The sequence below is a fragment of the Gouania willdenowi genome, chromosome 17, assembly GCF_900634775.1.
Source record: "Gouania willdenowi chromosome 17, fGouWil2.1, whole genome shotgun sequence".
Taxonomy (NCBI): domain Eukaryota; kingdom Metazoa; phylum Chordata; class Actinopteri; order Blenniiformes; family Gobiesocidae; genus Gouania; species Gouania willdenowi.
In genome coordinates, this window is record NC_041060.1 from 24,941,125 (window position 1) to 24,962,700 (window position 21,576).

At 39.9% G+C, this 21,576-nt stretch overlaps 1 protein-coding gene across 1 annotated transcript in view; it reads right to left on the minus strand.

Moving 5' to 3' along the window:
* Positions 1-18,750, minus strand: part of LOC114478714 (xenotropic and polytropic retrovirus receptor 1 homolog) — a 40,468-nt gene extending 21,718 nt beyond the window's left edge. Inside the window, exons 1-2 of the mRNA XM_028471885.1 lie at positions 18,352-18,750; positions 1,462-1,513 (exon numbers count right to left, since the gene is read on the minus strand). Coding sequence (XP_028327686.1) covers positions 1,462-1,513; positions 18,352-18,420 — 121 coding nt within the window. The 5' untranslated portion in view covers positions 18,421-18,750. The remainder of the gene's footprint in view (positions 1-1,461; positions 1,514-18,351) is intronic.
* Between the last annotated feature and the right edge of the window lie 2,826 nt (positions 18,751-21,576).

A 21,576-nucleotide genomic window follows, 5' to 3' on the forward strand; every position in this document is an offset into this window, starting at 1 on the left:
AAACTCAATCCTTCAAAATAAGAGCCAGGATATTTAGTTACATTTTATGTAATTGTAAAACCATTAAAACAGGTGTGTGGTCCCCTTTTGGTTCCAGACCCGCATGCTGAGAACCTCTGCGCTATAGTAGGTATCACAGTGAATCTGACCATGGATGGTGAAGCGGTGTGTGCTGTTATCACTACAACAGGCAGATGAGGGTGCGGGCACACAGTGCAGACTCAGGGATTGGGTTGGTTTGAAAGTGGCTGATTTTTTTTTTTTAACACAAACATCCATAGTCAGACTGCAGTAATCCCTTTAACCCTTTCCTGCCTGATTCGGCTCCTTTTCAGCCTCATAAATACGATCATTATCCTCATTATGGCACGTCTGTGTCTGGAAAAGCCTATACTTTCCATTTGACAATTGATGTTTTTAACTGTGAACTTCAGCACCTCCTCACTGTGTAAGCCACCCACATGCACACACACAAACATACATGCACACTCAAACAGTAGTTAGAGCATAGGGACGGCATTGCACTGCATTCCCTCAGTTAAAGGGGCAGATTCTTTACCTTTCAACGTTAAAGGAACCGTTTTATTCTGCAAACACAGGAGCAAGGCTTATATAACAAATTCATGATAAATACAGGATGTCTGACACTAAAGGAGGACGAATATTGCACGACACAATGTGGGTGATTTTGCAGTGAAACACATTGACTCTGTCTTTCACATGGAGCATCAGGAGGAGGAAGTACAGTCCAGTGTGCTTTGGTGAAAATAGATCGAAGAAAATAAGTGTGTGTGATTTCAGCCAGGTGCTTTTATTCACTGAGTCACAGGAGAACATGTGCCGTCTGAGCTGGATTTAGAGATGTCTGAGGGTCAGAGAATGCAACATGATGGGAAACCATGACCGGACTGTTAGGTTGTAATAGGACAGCGCACGCACGCGCGCACGCACACACACACACGAGCAGGGATACGCAAACTGGGCTACAAAAACAAGGAAAAACACAGATACAGGTACACGCTGGGCATGTCCAGCTGGGAGGAGAACCAGAGGATTTTGCCACAGCGACCAGGACTCGGACAAGCAGCAGAAAAAACAGAAGAGAACAAAGCAGCTCCTTCACATGATGAAGCCCCTCCATACTCAGCAGCATGGTATAACAAATGAGCTGCAATCAACAGCACTGGCTTTGCTTCTTTACTGGGATATTCCCAAAGGCTGATGACTAAATACAACACTGATGATGATGATGATGATGATGGTGGTGATGTAATAACACAAACAATGGAAGTAAAAATGTACACGAGTTGAACAATGGCGAGGGAGATTTGTGGTAATGGTGGTGAGTTTCCTCATCTATGGACAAACAAAGGAGTATCTACTTGTCTCTGATCAGCTCAGAGGTCATCCTAGCTTACACTGTGTGTGTGTCAGTCTGCGAGTGTGTGTCAGTGCAGGTACCTTCGATGGATGGAGCCTGGTCCTGAGCAGCATACAGCATCTCCTTAAACGCCTGCAGAGAAAACAAAAATGGTCCATGAGTCCAGATCAGTAAGCACTAAGATGTATGTGGATTTGCAGCCAAGCAGATTAAACCTGTTGGAGTTAAAGATAAGTAGTCTTTAGGGAAAATATCCATGTTGGAGGTCAAAAAATCAACAATTCACCTTGCCTAGCCACTGCGCTAAGCTAACCCAAACATGTGGGGCTAGAATGGAGTTCTTTCCCAGCCTCAGAGGAATATGACACATTCACCACCAGCAATACATGGAAGAGAAAAGCCATGTTCAAGTTTTCTTATCCCTCACCTGGAAAGATGCCCAACAAAATAACCAACACACAAAATAACACAAATACACAAACTGTCCTCTAAAACCACATCAAGATTAGATTAAAACAAGAATAATAAAACATAAACAACCTCAAAAAAGCCACCAAAAATAAACATATTGACAAAAAAAAAAAAACCAGCAAAAAGCAATCCTTTGCCTTTTGAAATATGTGGAACACAAAGATTCATCTTCAAATTTCCTTATCCGTCACCTAGAAAATGCTATCAACATGACGCCGTTTAATGGAATACAAAACAGCAGCTGTTCAGACTCAAGACATTTGTGGCAGTTCTCATCTTTATTATGAAACACCACAACAGGACTCAAAAATGACATGAAATGATAACATTTATAATAATTGACTCAAAATTACAAAGCCAACTTTAAAAACTGACCATAAAGACACAATAACTACAAAAATACAAAACAAACTCAAAATCCAACTTAAGCAAAAAGACACAAATTTCCGAAAATATAAACAAAGACAACAAAAACATTAAAAATACTAAACAAACTGAAAATTACTACTAAAATATACAAAATAACAAATATGCACTTTCTACTAGGGGTGGGAACCTCTGGGTACCTCACGATACGCGATACAAAGCTCACGATAACAATTATTGATTTATTGGTCAGAATTTATGACATTAGAAAAAAAAGATTAAGTGAAAAAATAAAAATTTTATTTCATATCTCTGAAAGACAATAAATTGAAAAAGTGTCCTATGAACAGTGACACTATTTTAGTGCAACATTTCTTTAAATAAGTGTCAACATACCAATATAAACAAATAACTATCTCCAAAAGCACTTTCTGTAAACAAAAAATAGAGTCTTTCTTACCAGTGACACCATTATAGTGCAATATTCCAGTAAACAATATATTGGTTCCTTCAACAAACAGTGACACAATTTCTGTGAAGACCTACCAGCACATTTTAGTGAAAAAGTAGAAAAGGTTTTGAAAATAATAAAATAAAACCTTAAATTAAAAAAAAAAACATATATATTTTATATCGATAATCGATCGTGTGAAGAAATATCGCAATACATCGTCGTATCGAGATATTGTCACACTCCTACATTCCATAACACATTAAATGCAAATATTTCCATAGGAGGGAAAAATCTTCAAGTTTCCATTTCCCTCAACTGAAAAGAGGCTAACGATGGCGTTTGTAAGGAATATGAAATGACTGAGGCACAAACTATCAGAAAAATCCCTTAAAAAGAAGTGGAGGAGACGTTTTTCATCTTTCCAGTTAAACAACTACATGTCAATCACTGGTGATTTGATTCATATTTGTACGTTTACTAATGCAATCACCTCCAAGATGTATTAGAACAGGTTGGATTTTTAGTGTTTCATAAAACCATGAACTCAGACAAAAGACAAGTATAACCACTAGATCAAGCAACAAGAGTGGACGTGCAGTAAAGGCCAATCAGGAAGACCCCAGCCCAATGAAAGGGGTGTGGTCTGAGCCAAATGCGGAAGTGAAACTATGTCAGATCCAACCCTTGCCTGAACTCGAGGCAACAACCAGTCAGACGGGTCACGCTTCTGACGTAGAAGCAGAACGCCGAGCTCAGCATTTTTGTGCCTCAGCCAGAGGGCATCAGAGCTGCTTCACTTCACGAACTAGCACTGTTAGCCCCACCCATTCTATAAAAACTAGCACCTGTGGACTCAGCAATCTGTGGCGTGTAGGTAGGATTGAGAGAATAGTGAATAGAGGGGTATAGTGAGTATTGAGTAGGTGTTAGCATAGCATAGATCAAGCCACAATCAAGGCAGTTTTTTAATTTCCATCATAGACCCACGCTGGAGTTTAGTTTAACGTGCGTTCACACCGAATGCAACTAGATTACATTTATAATCAACGTAAATGACTTGAGGTCAAGCGACCTCCCTTCAAGCGATGCGACGCGATTTGCGCAATTCCAGCAACTCAATCTTGCGATTTAAGTCGGTGGATGTCACTCAAAGTTAAAAATTGTGAACTTTTCAAGCAACTTCGAATGACGCCGTGTCGTGACATCCAATCACCAATGAGTTTCTCCCCACGTCAGATAAGGATATGTCTGCAGAGCCTGAAGCTGCACTGAGAGGGCTGTACACTTTGTCTACGGTCGCATGTTTACAGTACGTTTTATAGACAGAAGGATTCACACAAACAATATCACTTTTGTTAGCTCAGCTTTTATTTTTTATTTATTATTGTACAAAATAAATCAATACCTGCCTCCAGAGCTTGTGCATTTCCAGTATTTCAAACTGTCCTGTTTAAAATATACACTCCACAAAGGCTATTACTGTACATATGATTCCATTATTTTTTTACATGATAATTACACAATTTGTCTAAATGCCACTTTCAGCAACCAGTATCGGTATGTTATAATTTTGTAATATTTGGGTGAATTAATATAAGTATAAGTACTACTTTGTGTGGAATACTCTGGTGCTAAAAGTGAAGTCTCTGGTCCTGTAGACAAACTTACTGGGGACAAAATAAAAGTGTACTCTTTGAATAAGCTTTTTAAATCCTAAATATATTACGAGTGAACTTATCCGTAAACTGCAAGTACAAGTTGCGCTGTAGAAGTGTGCAGCTCGATCAGTGCTGCCTCCGGCGCAGCAGACACATACTATTGCCCGGTCGTCACGTCACTGGAGTGATGACGCGAGCAAAAAATTTGACTATGTTCAAGCGACTCATCACGGACCATTTAAAGGGCCCAAGTTAGGCTAAATCAACTTTTCTGTGCTTTAAACATCATAAAAGTGTTATTAGGGCCTCATACACATGCCTAAAGTGTTTTCTTCATTGATTCCCTAAATCGTTAGAGGGTGATTTGTTCCTTATTTACTGCAGGGTGAGCCCAAACACCTCGCTCCAATTTGATGATGCGTTCTCACTTTGATGACGAATTTGATGCGGCACTGAGCTGGAGAAGCCGCTCCTCCAGGAAGCTCTCTGCCGTGATTGACATGTAATCAGACACGCCCACAAAGGTGAGCATTTCAACGTCCTTCGCGCAGTGCTATGTGTGTATTTTCTACAGTCTATGTATGTACCGGTGAACGCCCTGCCCCCACGCTCTGTCTCGTGTTTATAAAGCAGCATGAGCTCGGCTACGGAGTGGGTGGGAGGAGGGTGGGCCATCCTCTGGCCCTACATCACCGTGCGGGGAGGAGGAGGTCAGTGTCCCGTCTATAGACACGCCCACTCATGAATATGCATAAGGAAACTGTTTGTGTAGAGTTGCTCAGAAAGTGACTAAAACTCTCAAAAACAGGCAAGTTTGGGAAAAGAAACATCAAATACTATGTTTTTGGGGTTTTTAAAACAAATGGAGATGGGTGAAAAATAGATCTGAACGCACCTTTATAACACTTTCTTCACCAAATTAATCCGAGCTAATATGATGCAGATTATCATGATTTGATTTGTGGTCTGGCCTTCAGGTCTCCTATCATGGTAGGTGATAAGTTTGCTGTCAACAAGCAGTAACGACACTTTGAATATCTGGGAACGTATGACACAGCAATGGAGGGATGGGGAGAAGAGAACCTAGAATTCTCCATCAGATTAAGAAACTGCATTACATGCACAAACATCGTTATGATTTGGGCCTTAAAATTAGGGTCAGTGAGAGTCATTGTAAAGCCTTTAGTCATGTGTCATCCAAGTCGTGTTGATTTAAGATTTAAAGTTTTGCTTAAAGATGTTTCACCTCCAATTCATGAGGCTTCCTCAGTTAGAGGCCTATGGGATGGTCCCATCCCTCAGATGAATGACGTAGGTTAGCAGTGGGACACATGGCACTTTTCTTACTATTCATATTCCCCCTCCATGTCAAGTTGACACTACATGTAGTACAATCCTTTCATGACCACTATGCATGTATTTTCTTGTAAAAAACACAACAAAAACCAACTAATAGAGTCATTATAATACATAATTACCGTCAGCAGCCCTCACTAAGGAAAAGTGAGCTAAACTTTATCAAGGGAAAATATGTAGAAAGTTAGGGTGTGCGATCTGACGATATTAGATTGTTAAGGATTTCAACATGACTACGATCTCCCAAATCACGGAGATCGTAGAACCGTCTGTAGTTCACATTTTAACCCTTGCGGTGCCGTGTCTGCATCATATGTCTGTAGTCCATACACAGAACATCCAATGTTTTTTTTCTCTGCCAAATCACACCATTTGCTAGTCAGCACATAAGCATTACAGACATTAATTAAGATTAATTAAGTGCTTAAACGCGGCAGAAGTACGCTCCGCTCCCCCTCCCCCCTAGTGCACGGACACAGAGTTAGCTGTGCTGCTTCCTGTCTCTCAGAGCGACTGTCTCTCAGAGGTTCAGTGCAGATGTCTGTCTGTCTGTTAAACTTTATCAGTTCTGAGTGTTGAAGCACTGAAATATGTTTGAGGAAACACTGCATGTGTTTCTCTTCTATAACTAACGCTCTGTCGCTACGAGATCTGCTGCTGCAGCTAACGGGGCTGTTTCCACACTCTTAAAGAGACAGTGTCCTGAATGTGATTGACTTTAAAAACACTACATAATTGAATCACATTTCAGCCTTAATGAAGGAAAAAGTCAAAAGTGACACAAAATGTTGTTATTGTGCTGCTAGTGATTAATAAAAGGGTCTTTGTGGCTCCACTGACTTTGACCCATTATTGTTTTTCTTGTAAAACTATTGAAAAAAAAATAATAATAATAAATGGAGTTTATATCACCTATTGACATTTTGAGGAAAAATATAGAGATATGAATATTGGTCCATATCACCCAGGCCTAATGTAACCAAAGCAGTAACGTTTTATCTTGTAAAGAATATGATTGTCTAAACTGTGTGAAATGAGGTGTTCAAACACTGCTTAAAGTAGGATATTATTAATATGAGTGTGTTACCTCAATAACAAATATAAATCACTAGACTGATAAGCTGCCTTGCTATGTAGCAAGTGTTGCTAATGCTAATGCTACACCACTTTAGTTAAACAAAGTAAAAAGACTGTGACTAAAATAACTTGTCAGCCTTTTTGTTTGATGTTAATTGTACTAGGAACCAGTTTGATGAATTGCTTACATACAATAAAAAAAAAAAAAAAAGAAAAGATAATTACCTTGTCCTAAATTATCTTTTATTCCTTTTTTCCCTTTAGGCCAATGATTTTAAGTAGGTTTTATTGGTAAATAACTTTAAAATAGTCTAAATGATTTGAATGACAAAAGTTGTGATAAAATCGTGATCGTGATTTCACAAAGAAAAAAATGGTGATATGATATTTTTCCCATATCGCCCACCCTTAGTAGAGAGAGAGGGCAGTGTTACACCTGAGCTGGGGAGGACAGGAAAATGTATTCAATGTATTTAATTAGATAAACTTTGACTTAATGCACTTTTTGTTGAGTCTGTGTTAAATTCTATGAAACTGGCATTAGACATTCTGACAATGTTGCTACTATTCTTTTTATTTTGGGACAAATATTACTGCACTGTATTGTGTAATTTCAATGCAATATATCAATTATTGTAGAATAACTGTAGCTGGAACCATGTATTGCGTATCATGTCATGAGGTACCCTACAATTCCCACCCCTAATGCAGCTATGAAATAACTAAAGCTACTCAATAAAGCACCATGAGAGACCAAAGGTTAGCTTTGACACATTACATTTCTAAAGTTACTGTCCTGCATTGACTAGACTTTATGTCCAGGGGCCAAACACGGTATGGTGCAATGAAAAATTATGTCACAGATATGTGATTGATCATGAAAAAGTAGGTTGATCAATAGTATCCTGCAGAACCTCCTGACCCACTCCTCTCATGTTAAACAAATCTGTCAAAAAGGCTTCAACAAGCTGTTCTGTCATACATCAGTGAGTGAGAAATTTGTGGTATTGTCACGCCCCTGCACTAATCAGCATACTGTCTACATGCTGAATAAACAGAGTGATCTGACGCACATGTTCGTAAAAACAACTGAAACATTTCAAAGTGTGTCGCTGAGTCCTTCCCCTGTATGCGTGGAAGATGGTAAAATTTGATCTCTTTGCATGTACTAATTCGTGTTATGGTGGATTTTCTCATTGTGATATCTTATGACTGGTTTGATGTTTTAAAAACTGAAAATGAACCCCCTGACAACGAGTGGTGTCCCGATCCAATATCACTATCGGTCTGATATCAGCCTGAAAACAAATATCGGATATCATATTTCCGTTTTTTTTTTGGGATTTATTTTTTATTTATTTTATTCAATTGTAGAATACTGTAGATATTATGTTGAAGGTTAAAATGTGTGTAACCTAGGGATGTAATGATTCACTCAACTCCTGATACGATTTGATTCACAATATGATTCTCTCACAATTTATTTTACAAAATGGGACTGTATATAAATGACTATTTTTTTTTGGGAAAATACTGTGCTATTTTCATTTTATTTTTCATTGTCAAAAGAATCCTTTGATAAACTATTCAAAACAATGCAATTTAACTAAAAATAAATCTTTAATGAAATAAATAAAGGAATAATACAAATGAAGAAGAAGCCTATTAATTTAAATTCTGGTTCTATAGTAAACAATACAAAACTGCATAATAGTTCTTTTTCTCTTTAAAGTGCAACTGAAAATGTATTTTGTGCCTTAACAATTGGACTTTAAAAAAAAAAAAAAAACCAGTCTGCACTGTATTTGCGTCAGATAATTGTTTGGACCAGCAGAGGGCGCTGGTAACCCAGTGGTCGGTTGGCATGCAGATATTCCTGCAGTGAAGAAGAGATGCTATGCTAGCAGACAGAGCTAATAGAAAAACGTGACTTTTACAAATATTCACGTAATATTACAGATATTCTTTTGGTGCTAAAGGGATAAGGAATCATTTATGAATATGTTTAAGAGTAGAAGGCGGCCAGAAAGAAAGTATTAGCAGATTTCGCTCGCCGCCAACACTTCTGGATAGTGCCCTCTGCTGTTTAAAAAAGTACTGCGATTCACAGCATCGATGTGAACCTTGCTACGTATGAATCGATTTTTAACTGCCTTACAATTAATTGTTACATCCCTAATGTAACCAATTGGTTAATAATAAATGGGTCAGTTTTTCTCATACCTACTGTTGCTGACTATTGTTCTCTGAGTAACATCACTTGATCAAGTCTTTCCTAACATTCCACACAAAAATAAGTTTGTTTTTTTTAATAAAAAAAATAATAAAAAGTAGTAAATGTATGTATGATTCATGCTGATATTGTATCGGATCAATATTGGTATCGGTCCATTTGCAAGGCTGCAATATGGGTATCATATCCGAAATGAAAAAGTTGTATCGGGAAATCCCTACTGACAACTGAAGTCTGTTTTTTGTTTTGTGATGAACAAGGGTGTTAGACTATTAAACACTGAGGGACTGCATCCTCTGTGAGATGTCACCATTTATAATGATCACCAGTTAAACTAACACATAAGATGCTCTTTGTTTTACAAATCCCTGGGTCAATCAGCATATTGTGTGCGAGCACATTGAATGAACAACGGGATCTGATGCGCACGGTCACCAAAATCACTGAAACAGTCTAAATGTGCCCCATTGTCTTCTTCCTGTGCCTTAAGAGGCAGGAAAATGCTTCAGTTTGATTGTAATGAGCTATTGTACCAGTTGGTTTTACGGTTTGAATAGTGATCATGTTATCTTGTGAGTTGATTATCACCACAGTGACAATGTGCCCCATTGTCTTCTTCCTGTGCCTTAAGGGGCAGGAAAATGCTTCAGTTTGATTGTAATGAGCTATTGTACCAGTTGGTTTTACGGTTTGAATAGTGATCATGTTATCTTGTGAGTAGATTATCACCACAGTCTGTTTGTATCGTAACCAAACAAGTGGTTAAGATTAATGTAAACACTTGTTGACAGCATTAAAGCCTCGTTTCTAAATGGCATCAGTTAAAATGATCACCAGTTGTAGTGAAACACCAACCGGTAAGGCCTTTTCCCCCTTTCCAATAGTGCTTGCATGTTGCTTTCCTCCAAACTCCTATCCTTTCCTCAGGTAGAGTGAGTCGATTAAAGCAGCTCTCACCTCAGGTCTACAACAGTATGTACCGTGACCAAACCAGGGCTCTACGGTGCTAGCATTTCACTTGCATTTGCCTGCAAAAAAAAAAACATCCTGGAACAATGGAAGTAACTGTGCCAAACATCCACGTCATTACCCTGAACTTCTCTGACATAGCAAGTCTAAAGAAAATATTGTCACGCACCGCCTGAACTCGAGGCAACAACCAGTCAGACGGGACACGGTTCTGATGATGCAGCAGAACTCCGAGCTCTGCATTTTTGTGCCTCAGCCAGAGGGCGTCAGAGCAGTTTCTCAAACCAGAGCCAGACAGCCACGACCTTCAGCTGCACTGCTGCTTCTTCATTTAGACAGAAACTATTTTAGAGGCCTATGAAAAAATTCAATTGATATGGCATTAAATGTCCTCCTTCCACACGTGACAATATTTGATAAGCTGGTGCAAAATGTCGATTACTTTTTTTTTTTCTCTCCATGTCTGCATTTTTTGTTTTCGGTTGATACTGCATTTATACGTGCAGGTACATTTTTTGCAACTACGCTTGTTTTTTTTCTTCCAAATTGTTTTTCCTACGATGGCTTAAAAGAAATCCATCAATCCTCTGGCCACATCACACCAATCACAGTTGTTCTCTGTGATAACGCAACAAGCATCACGCAAGAGATGACAGAGCGCGAAAGCAGCATGGAAAGAAGGATGAAGTCAATCGAATTTTCCTTTAGAAGAACGGAGCACAGTGGATAAAGTGATGCGGATGAATCAGGAGAGAAGTCAAGTGAAGAAAGAAGAACAGGACGCTTCTTATTCCCATTATAGGGATGTTGTAGTTCATATTCTTTGATGTAGAAATGCTTAATCCTTTACACTATTTTATCCTTTAAATGCAGATGTAAGGATTTCCTTAACTAGTTGATAGAGATAAGCATTGAGGTCCCTCTGTTGATTAGTTTGATCCCTCTCCTTCCGTTAAACACTGGCTGACAAGGGTCAACATGCAAAAACAGTTAGACAACTGATATTCTTTGTTTAGTTCACAGAGGAAAAAAAGAAACTAAACACAAAAAAAGTGTGATGCTGCATGTTTGTTTTTCTGCCTAAATAAATAAATATCTCTTTCTATATTATATCTATCTATATTATACTTTAGGAGCCCTGACATGCTCCTTGGGACAAATGTCAGCGTAGATCCCTGCAACAAACCTACAACGTCCTTTTTTCCCACCTCAGAACAAAAACAATGTTCTGTGTTGTCCTGACCACTGTAAAAAGATTTAAAGTCAAGGGCACATGACACCAGTTTAGATTTTTTTACATTTTTTTTTTTATTATTATTTTCTGAACAGTACATAACATTGTGTGTTCTGAGAAGGTCGTATACAAAGAGGGAAGACAGCATGTCGGATTAGGAGAAGTCTATCCCTTTGTTCTCAATCATTACAACACACAAGTATGCATAGAAGAAAAGTAAAGTAAAATACACCCGATACAGCCCATACCCACCCACCCCACCCCGAGAACCCCAGTTATGACATCATGCTTTTAACACCATCTTATTCTATGAAAAAATCATGACTATGTGTGCGCCTCTACAATTTCATTTAGTAGACGTTTTTGTCCAACACAAGCAAGAAATTAGACAGGAGGAAAAACCTTTAGTAAGTTCAACGAGTGCTTCAAGATTGATTGACCGTAGGTGCTGCCATTAAGCACTATACAGTGGTGTTAATAGTTTTTTTGGGTTATTTATTTGCTTGTTCCCACGCACACTGAAGCGCTCATCTGAAAAGTTCCCACAGTTGCTTAATAAAAGCATTAGCTGCTACACAATATGGAGGCATCTTTGAGAGTAGTTGGTGTAACGCAAATAATTAAAATGCAAGAAAAGTAAAATGTTAAATTTGACAGCGGATATTAATGTGACTCTTTTGAAATGCTAAAAAATAGCTAATGGCATTTTACAATGGTCTACTGCCGGTGGTCATTCATATACATTATTGTATATAAGTCCTTCCTTCGTCCTATAGACCCCTATACAAATGGAAACAATCACCTTGTGCGCACAGCTAATAGGCTTCGACTTCCTGCTTTTGAGACTGTCAATCAAAGTCAATGCAGAATTGTGCACGGAAACAAGGCCCTTACTGGCCGTGGCTCTTACCTGACACATAGACCTATATCAATGCGACCTTGTTATGTTCCGCGATGCGCGAGCAAAAAAGTAGAGGCGTGGCTTCTGGTAGATTGCAGAGGCAGGAAGTGGAGCTGTTGAGGGCGGGACATCGAGACGTCCTCTCAGAAACTCCGGATATCAGCTTTAAGATAGACATAATATTTCGTGGACGCACAATTTAGGACTCGTTTTTGCATCAACATGATTGTTGGTGTCATGGCCCTTTATTGTAGAAAAAGAATGTGTAAATATTTGTTTTGTCTCCACTGAAAGCCAGACCTGCCCAGTTCACATGGAAATGTAGAGAAATATTGAAATGAGATACAGTATGTGTTTGTGTGCCCGCGCTGCTTTCCTTCTAGCTCCTGCAGCGTTCACACACAAACCAGATGTGGCCCGTTGATTTTCCCAGCTGTGCATCTGACAGCGGTTAGTTTCACTAACATGGCCTGTGAGGTCATCACTGTGTGTGTGTGTGTGCGCCTGTGTGTTTTAACACTTGGGAAGGACCATTTATCAAACACAAACAGCAGCAGTCAACTTTCTGTCTTCCTGCAGGCAGAAAAATTACATAAATCCTTTGTTTAGGTAAAAGTTCAGCTACATGTTTTAAATAGTTGCGATGTTCTGTGACATTATGAAAACATTGAATTTTCTCTCATATTACAACCTCTTCCACACACACACACACGCACACAGTTTGTTGGGACTGTTATTCAACAGCAGCTTAAGGAGGAGGACAAACAAAAATAATGAGACAGACGCGACTTAGACGGAGTACTGTGACATACTACTTCCTGTTTACAACAGACATGTGACTCCTACTCTCAGTGAAAAGTGCAGTGTTTTGTCCACGATACTTCTGCACATTAAGATCTATTTATCTACTCTGGTCCCAATAGACAACATCTCCTGTAGCTCTAGCAACGCAAACTAGTGATGCACCATTAATTCGGTCACCAAATATTTTTTGGAGGAAACACCGCGTCCACCACACGCTTGTCTGGATGCCGGCCAAAGTGACTGCGCATGGACATATTCCAGTATATCTGAGCACCAAAACGTCTTCTAAGCCACTGGTTCTATCACTTTATTTGTTAATTTCCCACTCTCTCTCTCTTTCAAGTATACCGTGTAGTGCCATTGCGTACCCCTAGTTGAGAAACTCTGTTCTAAGCAAAGAGGTTAAGACAACCACAGAGTAAAAATACAGCAGATGGATGGATAATTCATTCTTTGAATTATGAATTATTTTTTTTACTTTCATTTAACCCGGAAAGTCTCATTGAGATTAATCTCTTTTTCAAGAGATTACTCAAGCAATTAGGTCTCGGGGACTGGTTACAAGCCCACTTCTGAAACTGCTAGGCCACCACTGCACCAAATATTGATTTTAGTAAGGTTAGTACACAGTCGCAGCCATAAATACAATGGTACTAACAATTGGTACATTCATTTATTTCCGTGTTCATTTTTTCAGCCTTGCTTTCCTCGTTTTTGGTTTCGGCCGAGAAGTTCCATTTTGGTGCACCTCTACCGCAAATTAAAGTCGATCACTGGTCATCACTTAAACTAGAACATTAGACCGTGAGTAGTGAGGGCGAGGGGAATGAAAAAAGATAAAACTGCAGAAAAACGAGTTTTCAGGGCAAAAATAAAAAGAGGGGATTTTTTTTTTTTGGCCAAAAGAGCAGCCCTAAATGAACCCTTTCTATAACAGCTAAAAGTTCATGGTATTTATACTTTCAAAGACTCTCCTATATTTCTGTTTTTTTAAACTAAAGATCACCAATGTTAGCTCAGGCACTGTTTATGCTATTGCTAACTACTTTACTATTAAAACTGAGCATTCACATAGCATTTTTAAAATGCAAAGTACTAAATTCAGTTCATCTGGTATTTCAGTGATTCTAAGTCTGGTCCAGGAGAGCCCCTGTCCTGCATGTTTTAGATGCTCCTATGGCCCACCACAGCACATTGTAAATGGTAGCTTGTTATCAGGGTTTCTGTAGAGCTGCATGTTAACATCTAAAAGCATTTGTACTTCGATTACTCCAAGTCTCTGTTGAGCGGAGAGTCATTTCCCTCATTCTGCCACAAGTAAACAACATCATGCTGTACAGTTTTCCTTTTGTCCACATCGTTTAAAGCCCCAATGGAAACAATGACAGACAAAGAGACAACAGCTGATGGATGTGTGAATCACTGACAGTCGTCTGCTCCATTCCACAGAAGGAGAAGTGCCTAAAAGCTTCACAGGAATTATAAAAAAATAAAAACACAGCTCAGTTTGATCCACAGTCTGAACAGAAAGAATATATTCAAGCTACAGACATTACACTTAACATCACAGCAGCCAAATAAGGACAATTATAATGTACACTACTGTCTACATTAAAACCTTAGTTACTTCTATATCATACTGTGGAAATATTTACTGAAATCAAATATTAGTCGATGCTGCTATAAAAAAACATGCTGAACATCAGCCAATCTGTAAATATAATATATTTATTGTAAATCGCTGTGTTAATGTTATATTAACTTTGTACTGAGACAAACATCATATCTCCATATCATGTTTGTCTCAGTAAAGTTTTACAGAAAGAGGATTCTGGGCCAAAGTCCCACTCAGTCCCTTTTATCAACAGCAGCAGCATAATACCAACATGTGACAAACGTTTGTCTCGGACAGACTGTCCGCACTCCTCAGAGTTTACATACTCGACTGCACCGTAGTTTCCATTAAAATCCTACATTTCCCAAAATCCTTAGCGCTTCTCAGTAGTCCTTGTACTCTTGGGACGTGTTTTAAAGGTGTCGGTACTTTTGTAGCTCGTCTGCCAGTCTCTCCTCTAAGCTCATGTTCATCTCTCCAGCTCTGTTTCACCAGGCTGTGAAATGCAGGTCGGTGTTACATTTAATGCGGGTCGATACACGTTTTGCGTGACATCAGGTACGCGGACAAGTCCGCGCAGTCCTAAAATTTGAGCTGTACACTTAATTGGCTTGGGGGACTCCGCTCCACGGATGTACGCTCGAGTATGTTTGAGCCTTAAAGGACAGCACGTGTGAGTGAGCTATCTAGCATGGTTTGTTTTTCGAGGAAGGAGTCTGCCTCACGGTCTGAGTTGCAGCACCAGTTCAACACACTCCAGGGCTCTACACTAACTTTTCCAGTGGGAGCAGTGGAATTTGGTTGCACCCTTTTGTTTTAATTCAGGGGGTGTACAGCAGAGCCATGCATGTTGATGAATGACTTATAACCCCAGACAATCCCCCCTCTGGGTGAACTCTTCAAACTTTATTTATCTATGTATCATGCGCATGTCCCATAAAATTAAACCAGGGAAATTGCACATGCTATTTTACTTTACACCCACAAATAAACCCCTTTATAACACTACACAGTACAGAGTATGCACACCTCTTTGTACATCCAACATTCAAACACATACTCATTTGGCCATAACTGACAACTCTACTTAAGCTCCCACTATATGAATACATACTTCCGACAGGCACTGTACTAGTTGGAGAAAAAAGGAACAATAATACAGAAAAACACAGCATTACACATTGAATCCAAGTGTGAGCGAATCAAAGGTTGCTGACGGAACAATCAGCACCCGGATGGAAACAGAGGCTGACAAACTAAATCCGGCTGATCAGACGGGAGGATGGGCGAAGGCTGCAGAGCAAACGCTGAGTCAGCGTGTGATTTCTGTCTCAAACACCAGGAAGCCTCCTGAAGTTTTGAAATAATAAGCACAAATCAATGCAGAGTGTTTCACATACTTTTTAACAGAGTGTGAAACTCTTCTTTGTGTGAATGCATTTAGCAGGTGCCTGTAAAGTTCCAACAACGAACACATGAGCATGAGAGCTGGACCGGACAATTGTGGACGGTGGAAAAGAAATAATTTTAACGCTTTTTGTTCTTGACTTACACTGTCTTAATCCACAATGCATGCTGAGTGGGTGACGTGATTGGGCCCATACGGTCATAAAACCACTGAAACATCCAAAAAAGGGTTAAATGTGACACTCACAGTGACTCTCATCTGAAGTGTGTTTTTACTATAGTGAGGAACGAGCAGTTCAGAACAATGTGAAAACACTGACAGCATTAAAGCCTCACTTTTACCACCACACGTCACCAGTTAGAACTGCTCTCGTTTTAGCAGTTTTTCCATTTTTTCCCCCCAAAGCATTTAACATTATTATGACACATGAGAAGACAGTATGATGCTTGGACAATACAATGCTACATAAGCATTGTTAGAACATGTCAACCAAAGGGTGTCCAAATGAAGTCCTAGAGCAGAGATCATGTCAGCATTTAGAATTACTACAAGAAACAACAAATTATTTTTATAGTAATTTTGTGTGTTTTTCTGTCATTCTGTGTATGTTTGTTGTTGTCTTGCCTGTTATAAGGCATTTTGTCCATTTTTGTATTTTCTTGGGGTCATTTTGATGATGATGTTTTGCTTGTTTGATAGTACTGTGGGTTTGCAGAGTAATTTTTTTGTCTTTTTCTTTTCTGTAATGTTGAATATTTCTTGTAGTAGTTGTATGTGTTTCTGGATTCTTTTCTGTGTTCTTCTGGTCTTCTACTGTATTTTCCTGCAATATTGTAATTCTTTGTGGGTTTTGTTTTTTCATTGTATTCTTGGTTTTGTTTTGTGTATTTTTCTGTGATTTTGTACATTTACTTTAAGGGCCACATAAAATTAGACTGAGGACAATGTCTGTCCTAGAGGGTCACAGTCCTGCAGGTTTAAGATGTTTTCTAGCTAAACAACCCTAACCTAATGATGTCATTAATTATGCAGCCCTGCAAAAAGCTTCAAAACGAGCTTTCCTGATGTCAGCAGGATTAGGCTGCCTGACACAAAGCAGGAATGGTTTGGAATGCATTTGGTTGAAGGTGATGATTTAAACTCCCAATTCCCAGATCTCAAAGTCCGACCCAGGGAGGCCTCACCTCCAAATGTCCAGAATGTGAAAGTCAGAAATATCCACTGGTTTGCATTTCTGGTACCACTTTGGCTGATTTACGGAATGCAGAACCAAAAAACATGTTGGTAACATACAACATTATATATGTATTATTTATTGACGTAGGTTGTGACAGTAAATCTACCAACCATTCACTCACAAACACCTGAGGCCTAAGTTTGACTCGGAAAGGCACAAAAATCATTGCTTGGAGAGATCTGGACTGAATAAAACCGAACCAAACAAAATTGTATTAAACCAGACCAAAATGAACTGAACCTAACTTGGATCAAAGAAAACCATTCCAAACAGTCAAACCAGGCTTAATCGAACCAAACCAAACGAGACTCAGAACAACAATAAATAGTACATAGTGTATAGTTCCGTACCCAGAACTCAGACAAATCTGACTATTGTTCGGGCACTTCCTGTGCGCATGTGCAGTTCTGTTACTGCTGGACCTTTGCAACATAAGCATAATGTGCCTATGTTAACACTGTGTTAGGATAGCAGAGTGGTCTGAGGCATTGACCGAACTACTGGCATTCGGCTTACTGTGCGTGCAGATGCATGCGCACAGGAAGTGCCGGAACTATAGCCAGGATTGTCTGAGGTCCGGACCAATAGCAACAGCCAAAACGGTATGCCCTCAGTGCAGCTGTGGCTACAATGTAGCTTACCACCACTGGAATGACTGGTGTGAATGAATAATGTTCTATATAAAGTTCTTTAAATGTCATGAAAAGCGCAATATAAATCCAAGCAACTATTAATTATTATTATTATTATCAAACCCAGACCAAGCCAAACCAGACTTAACTTAAACAGACCAAACCTATACAGCTATGATACTGAATTTCAACATTTCAAACAAAACAAGGACAAATCACACCAAAACCAAACAGTCCAAATTAAAACGAGAATTAAATCCGATCGAACCAGGCTGGGTCAAAAAAGGCCCAGTCAAATCACACTAAAGTTAATCAAATCAAACGAGAATGAATGACAATAAACAAGACCAAACCAAACCAAACCTAACCAAATCGAACCACACCGGACAAAAACAAAGCAAACTAAAATGTAACTTAAAATAAAATTGACTCAAAGCAACAGAGCGCACCAAAGCAAGCCAAACCGAACCGAGCTACTGCTGTTGGACACAAAGCTGTTTACAAAGGACACACCGAACAGGGTCAAACCGGACCGACAGAGACCGGCCCACCCACCTCATACTGGATGTACTGCTTCCTCCACTCCGGGGTGATGTGAGCCGAGAGGTGCTCGGTGAACTTCATCCTGCCCAGAGGAGGCTGCCCGCTGTCGGCTGGGACTCACACCGGGCCTCGGTGGGTTCGGGTGAGCCGGAGGTGGTTCGGCGGGTCGCTCCACGGTCCTCACCGTGTCAGAAGCTTTCAGCGGCCCGGTTCGCCTTCATGTCCCGGTGGGTTTCAGAGCTGAGCGGGCTGAGGGCCGGCCTCTATCCCGCTGAGAGATGCTGTTAGCTTGGATCAACACAAACAGTGATGGCGCTTGATCAGCCTGATGCCGCCTTCACGGACCGTGGGAAACGTCAACACCATCTTGTTGCTGGCTCATTTAAACAGAGAGAGGCGGCGTCATATCACGGGGACGAGGTGTGGCTTTCACATCTGCGTTGTCCAGTCTGTTTATACTGCGGTACATCATCTCAGCGTACCATGGGTTTCTTTTTTTTGTTTTTGTTTTTTTTGTTTTTTTAACCATGGGTTTCTTCTCCGTGTGTGTTTATTTACAATTTACATCACACAAGAGAAGACATTTTTACAAAGCGACACTCAAATACGACATCCGTGACGTCATTGTTTTTAAATACATTTTATTTCTCAATTTATAAAAAATAGTCTCTCTGGCAAGAAAAAGAACAGCACAATTAGTTATTTTAAACCATTTCATAAAAACAACACACAAATTTAAAGAAAAAAATAATTAATTGAGCACACGTGTCACAAAGTAACAGAAATACCGCAAAAGAAGCTACAAAAAAAAAAAAAACAAAAAAAAAAAACAATGACAATTTCACTGATGTGGTTTTTTATGTATTTGTTTTGTATTAACTGTCGGGTAACACTTTACTTGAAGGTTTATACATAAAGTCTAACATTACACCTGTCATTAGTGTGAATAAGGTGTCATGAAGGCTGTCATTCAGTGTTGTTTGTTACCCTAACCCTGAACCCTAACCCTAGCCCCACTAGATCCCTCCACCTAACCCAAAACATGCCAACATAGCTCCAAAGGTGTCATAATTTAGTGAATACTTAACACTGAACTTAATGACAGCCTTCATTACACCTTAAGCTAATGACAGATAATGGCAGCGTAATATCAGCCTTATGTATAAAATTTCAAGTAAAGTGTTACCAACTGTTGCTCTGTAACATTATGCAGAAACCACAGATTAATTTTAATAATGATAATGTCAGTAAAATTATTCTCTGCATTATCATTCATTTTTGAGGTGCCAAGGAAGCACGTTTGAAAGTTGGCGGACTTACTAAGGGAGCATTAATGGTGGTGGTCATTTGGATATGTTTAGCTGGATTCAAACCAGTCCTCCAGCTCGCTCTTCTGACTACTGATAATACTATTATATCTAATATTCCTGAAAATTACATTATTGAAAAAGCACACCTGTTTACCAAAAATATCATCTCACTCTCTCTCTCTCTGTGTGTGTGTGTGTGTGTGTGTGTGTGTGTGTGTGTGTGTGTGTGTGTGTGTGTGTGTGTGTGTGTGTGTGTGTGTGTGTGTGTGTGTGTGTGTGTGTGTTCTGTTCCTATGGTTCTTCAGTATTTGAGCTGTTCCTAACACTGACTGCACACATGTTGTTCGTGGAATCTGTTGGAATCACTTTCTCAGTTTGGGAGGCACTACTATTACCACAGGGACCACGTGGGCTTTGACCTTTGACATCTGCTCCAGTTGTTCTTGGGGCCTCTACTTTCTCATGGTCCTTCTTCCTGATGTTGCAGCCTGCTGGTATCTCCACATCTATGAGCACTGCCCTCTGCTGGTGTTGGTCAACCACCACTATGCCCCAGCCAGCAGCTCTTTGTAAGTCTGGGAGAGGAAGTACCTCAGGATCTTAACCCTCTTGTTCTCAACCTTTGGTGGTGTTTACCATCAGGATTTGCGAGCTTCCAGTCCATCCTGGCTTCAGAGATGTTCCTGTAAACTATTCCAGCTACCTGGTTGTGCTTCTCTTTCCCCCCCCATCACCAGCCTTCCCTAAGGAATGGTAAGAAACACTTTTTTAAAGACAGAATATAAAAACAGAGGGGAGAGTTAGACCTAGGAGAGGGGAAAGGGAACAGGGAAGAAGGATTCAGGGTAGGAAAATGAAAGAAGTGGGGAAGAGTCGACTGTTTTAAGGTGAGAGTGGAATGTGATGTTATAATTGTGCATATTGTGCTCAATGTGTTGTGTAAACACTTACGCCAGGCTATTGACAAGTGTGGAGAAATTGAAGCGGGTGACACAGCACCCAAGTACAATGGTGGTGGCTGTGAACAGAGGGAAGGAGTGAGTGGTTATACCTAAAACTGGTATTTGGGATCAACGTGTCTAAGGTTAAGCCCACTATGAGTTCATCCTACAGCCAAAGGCATGCCAGTGCATCCATGACCAATGTTTGTACAAGAACCACTTCTGTGAACCCAGGTGCCGCCCCGGGCTCAAAGATACAGCCAGGTTGGCAGCAGCAACCAGAGCTACGGAGACCTGAGCAACTTAGCATTTAGAGCATCTTCTTGATGTATTCCCGGAGTTTGAATGTTTCATCCTGGATAGTGGCTCTGATGCCAACTAGTCCTCGACTTCACCCTTTCAGTTTAGTGGATATAGCTTCAGGATGCTGGACTTGGGGTGGAACCCTCCATGCATGTTTAGGAGCTTTTGCTTGTCTTGACAATTGTGGCTTTAACCTCCTCCTTTGTCCAGCTTATGATTCCAGCTGGGTATCTGATGACCAGTACACGTTGGTGGCTAGGACTTTGTTTTGACTGTTCAGCTGACTTCTCAGAACGTGCTTTACTTGCTGTAGGTACTTGGTTGTTAGTGACTTCCTTACCCATGGGATCCCTTGGATCTAGAATGCCATCCAGATGTCCTTGTTGTATATCCTGGTGATGTGGATCAGTGAGTCGATGTCATACGCTTTAAAGGTATTGTGGAGGATGTTATTTTGGCTTCAAATTCCGGGTGGATCATCAAGACTATTGGTTGTCCTAATTGTCAATCATTCTGGTGATATGTTTACGTAAGGCAGTCGTACGTGCTTGTCCGTAACTAGTTTTTGCTTGCTGCCCATGTGCACTTTTCAGTTACGGGTGGCGAAAAAAGTGCAAATCTTCTTTTGGAAATCAAGCTTGTATGAGCGATGCCAACAACAACTTGTAAACAGAGCTATACAC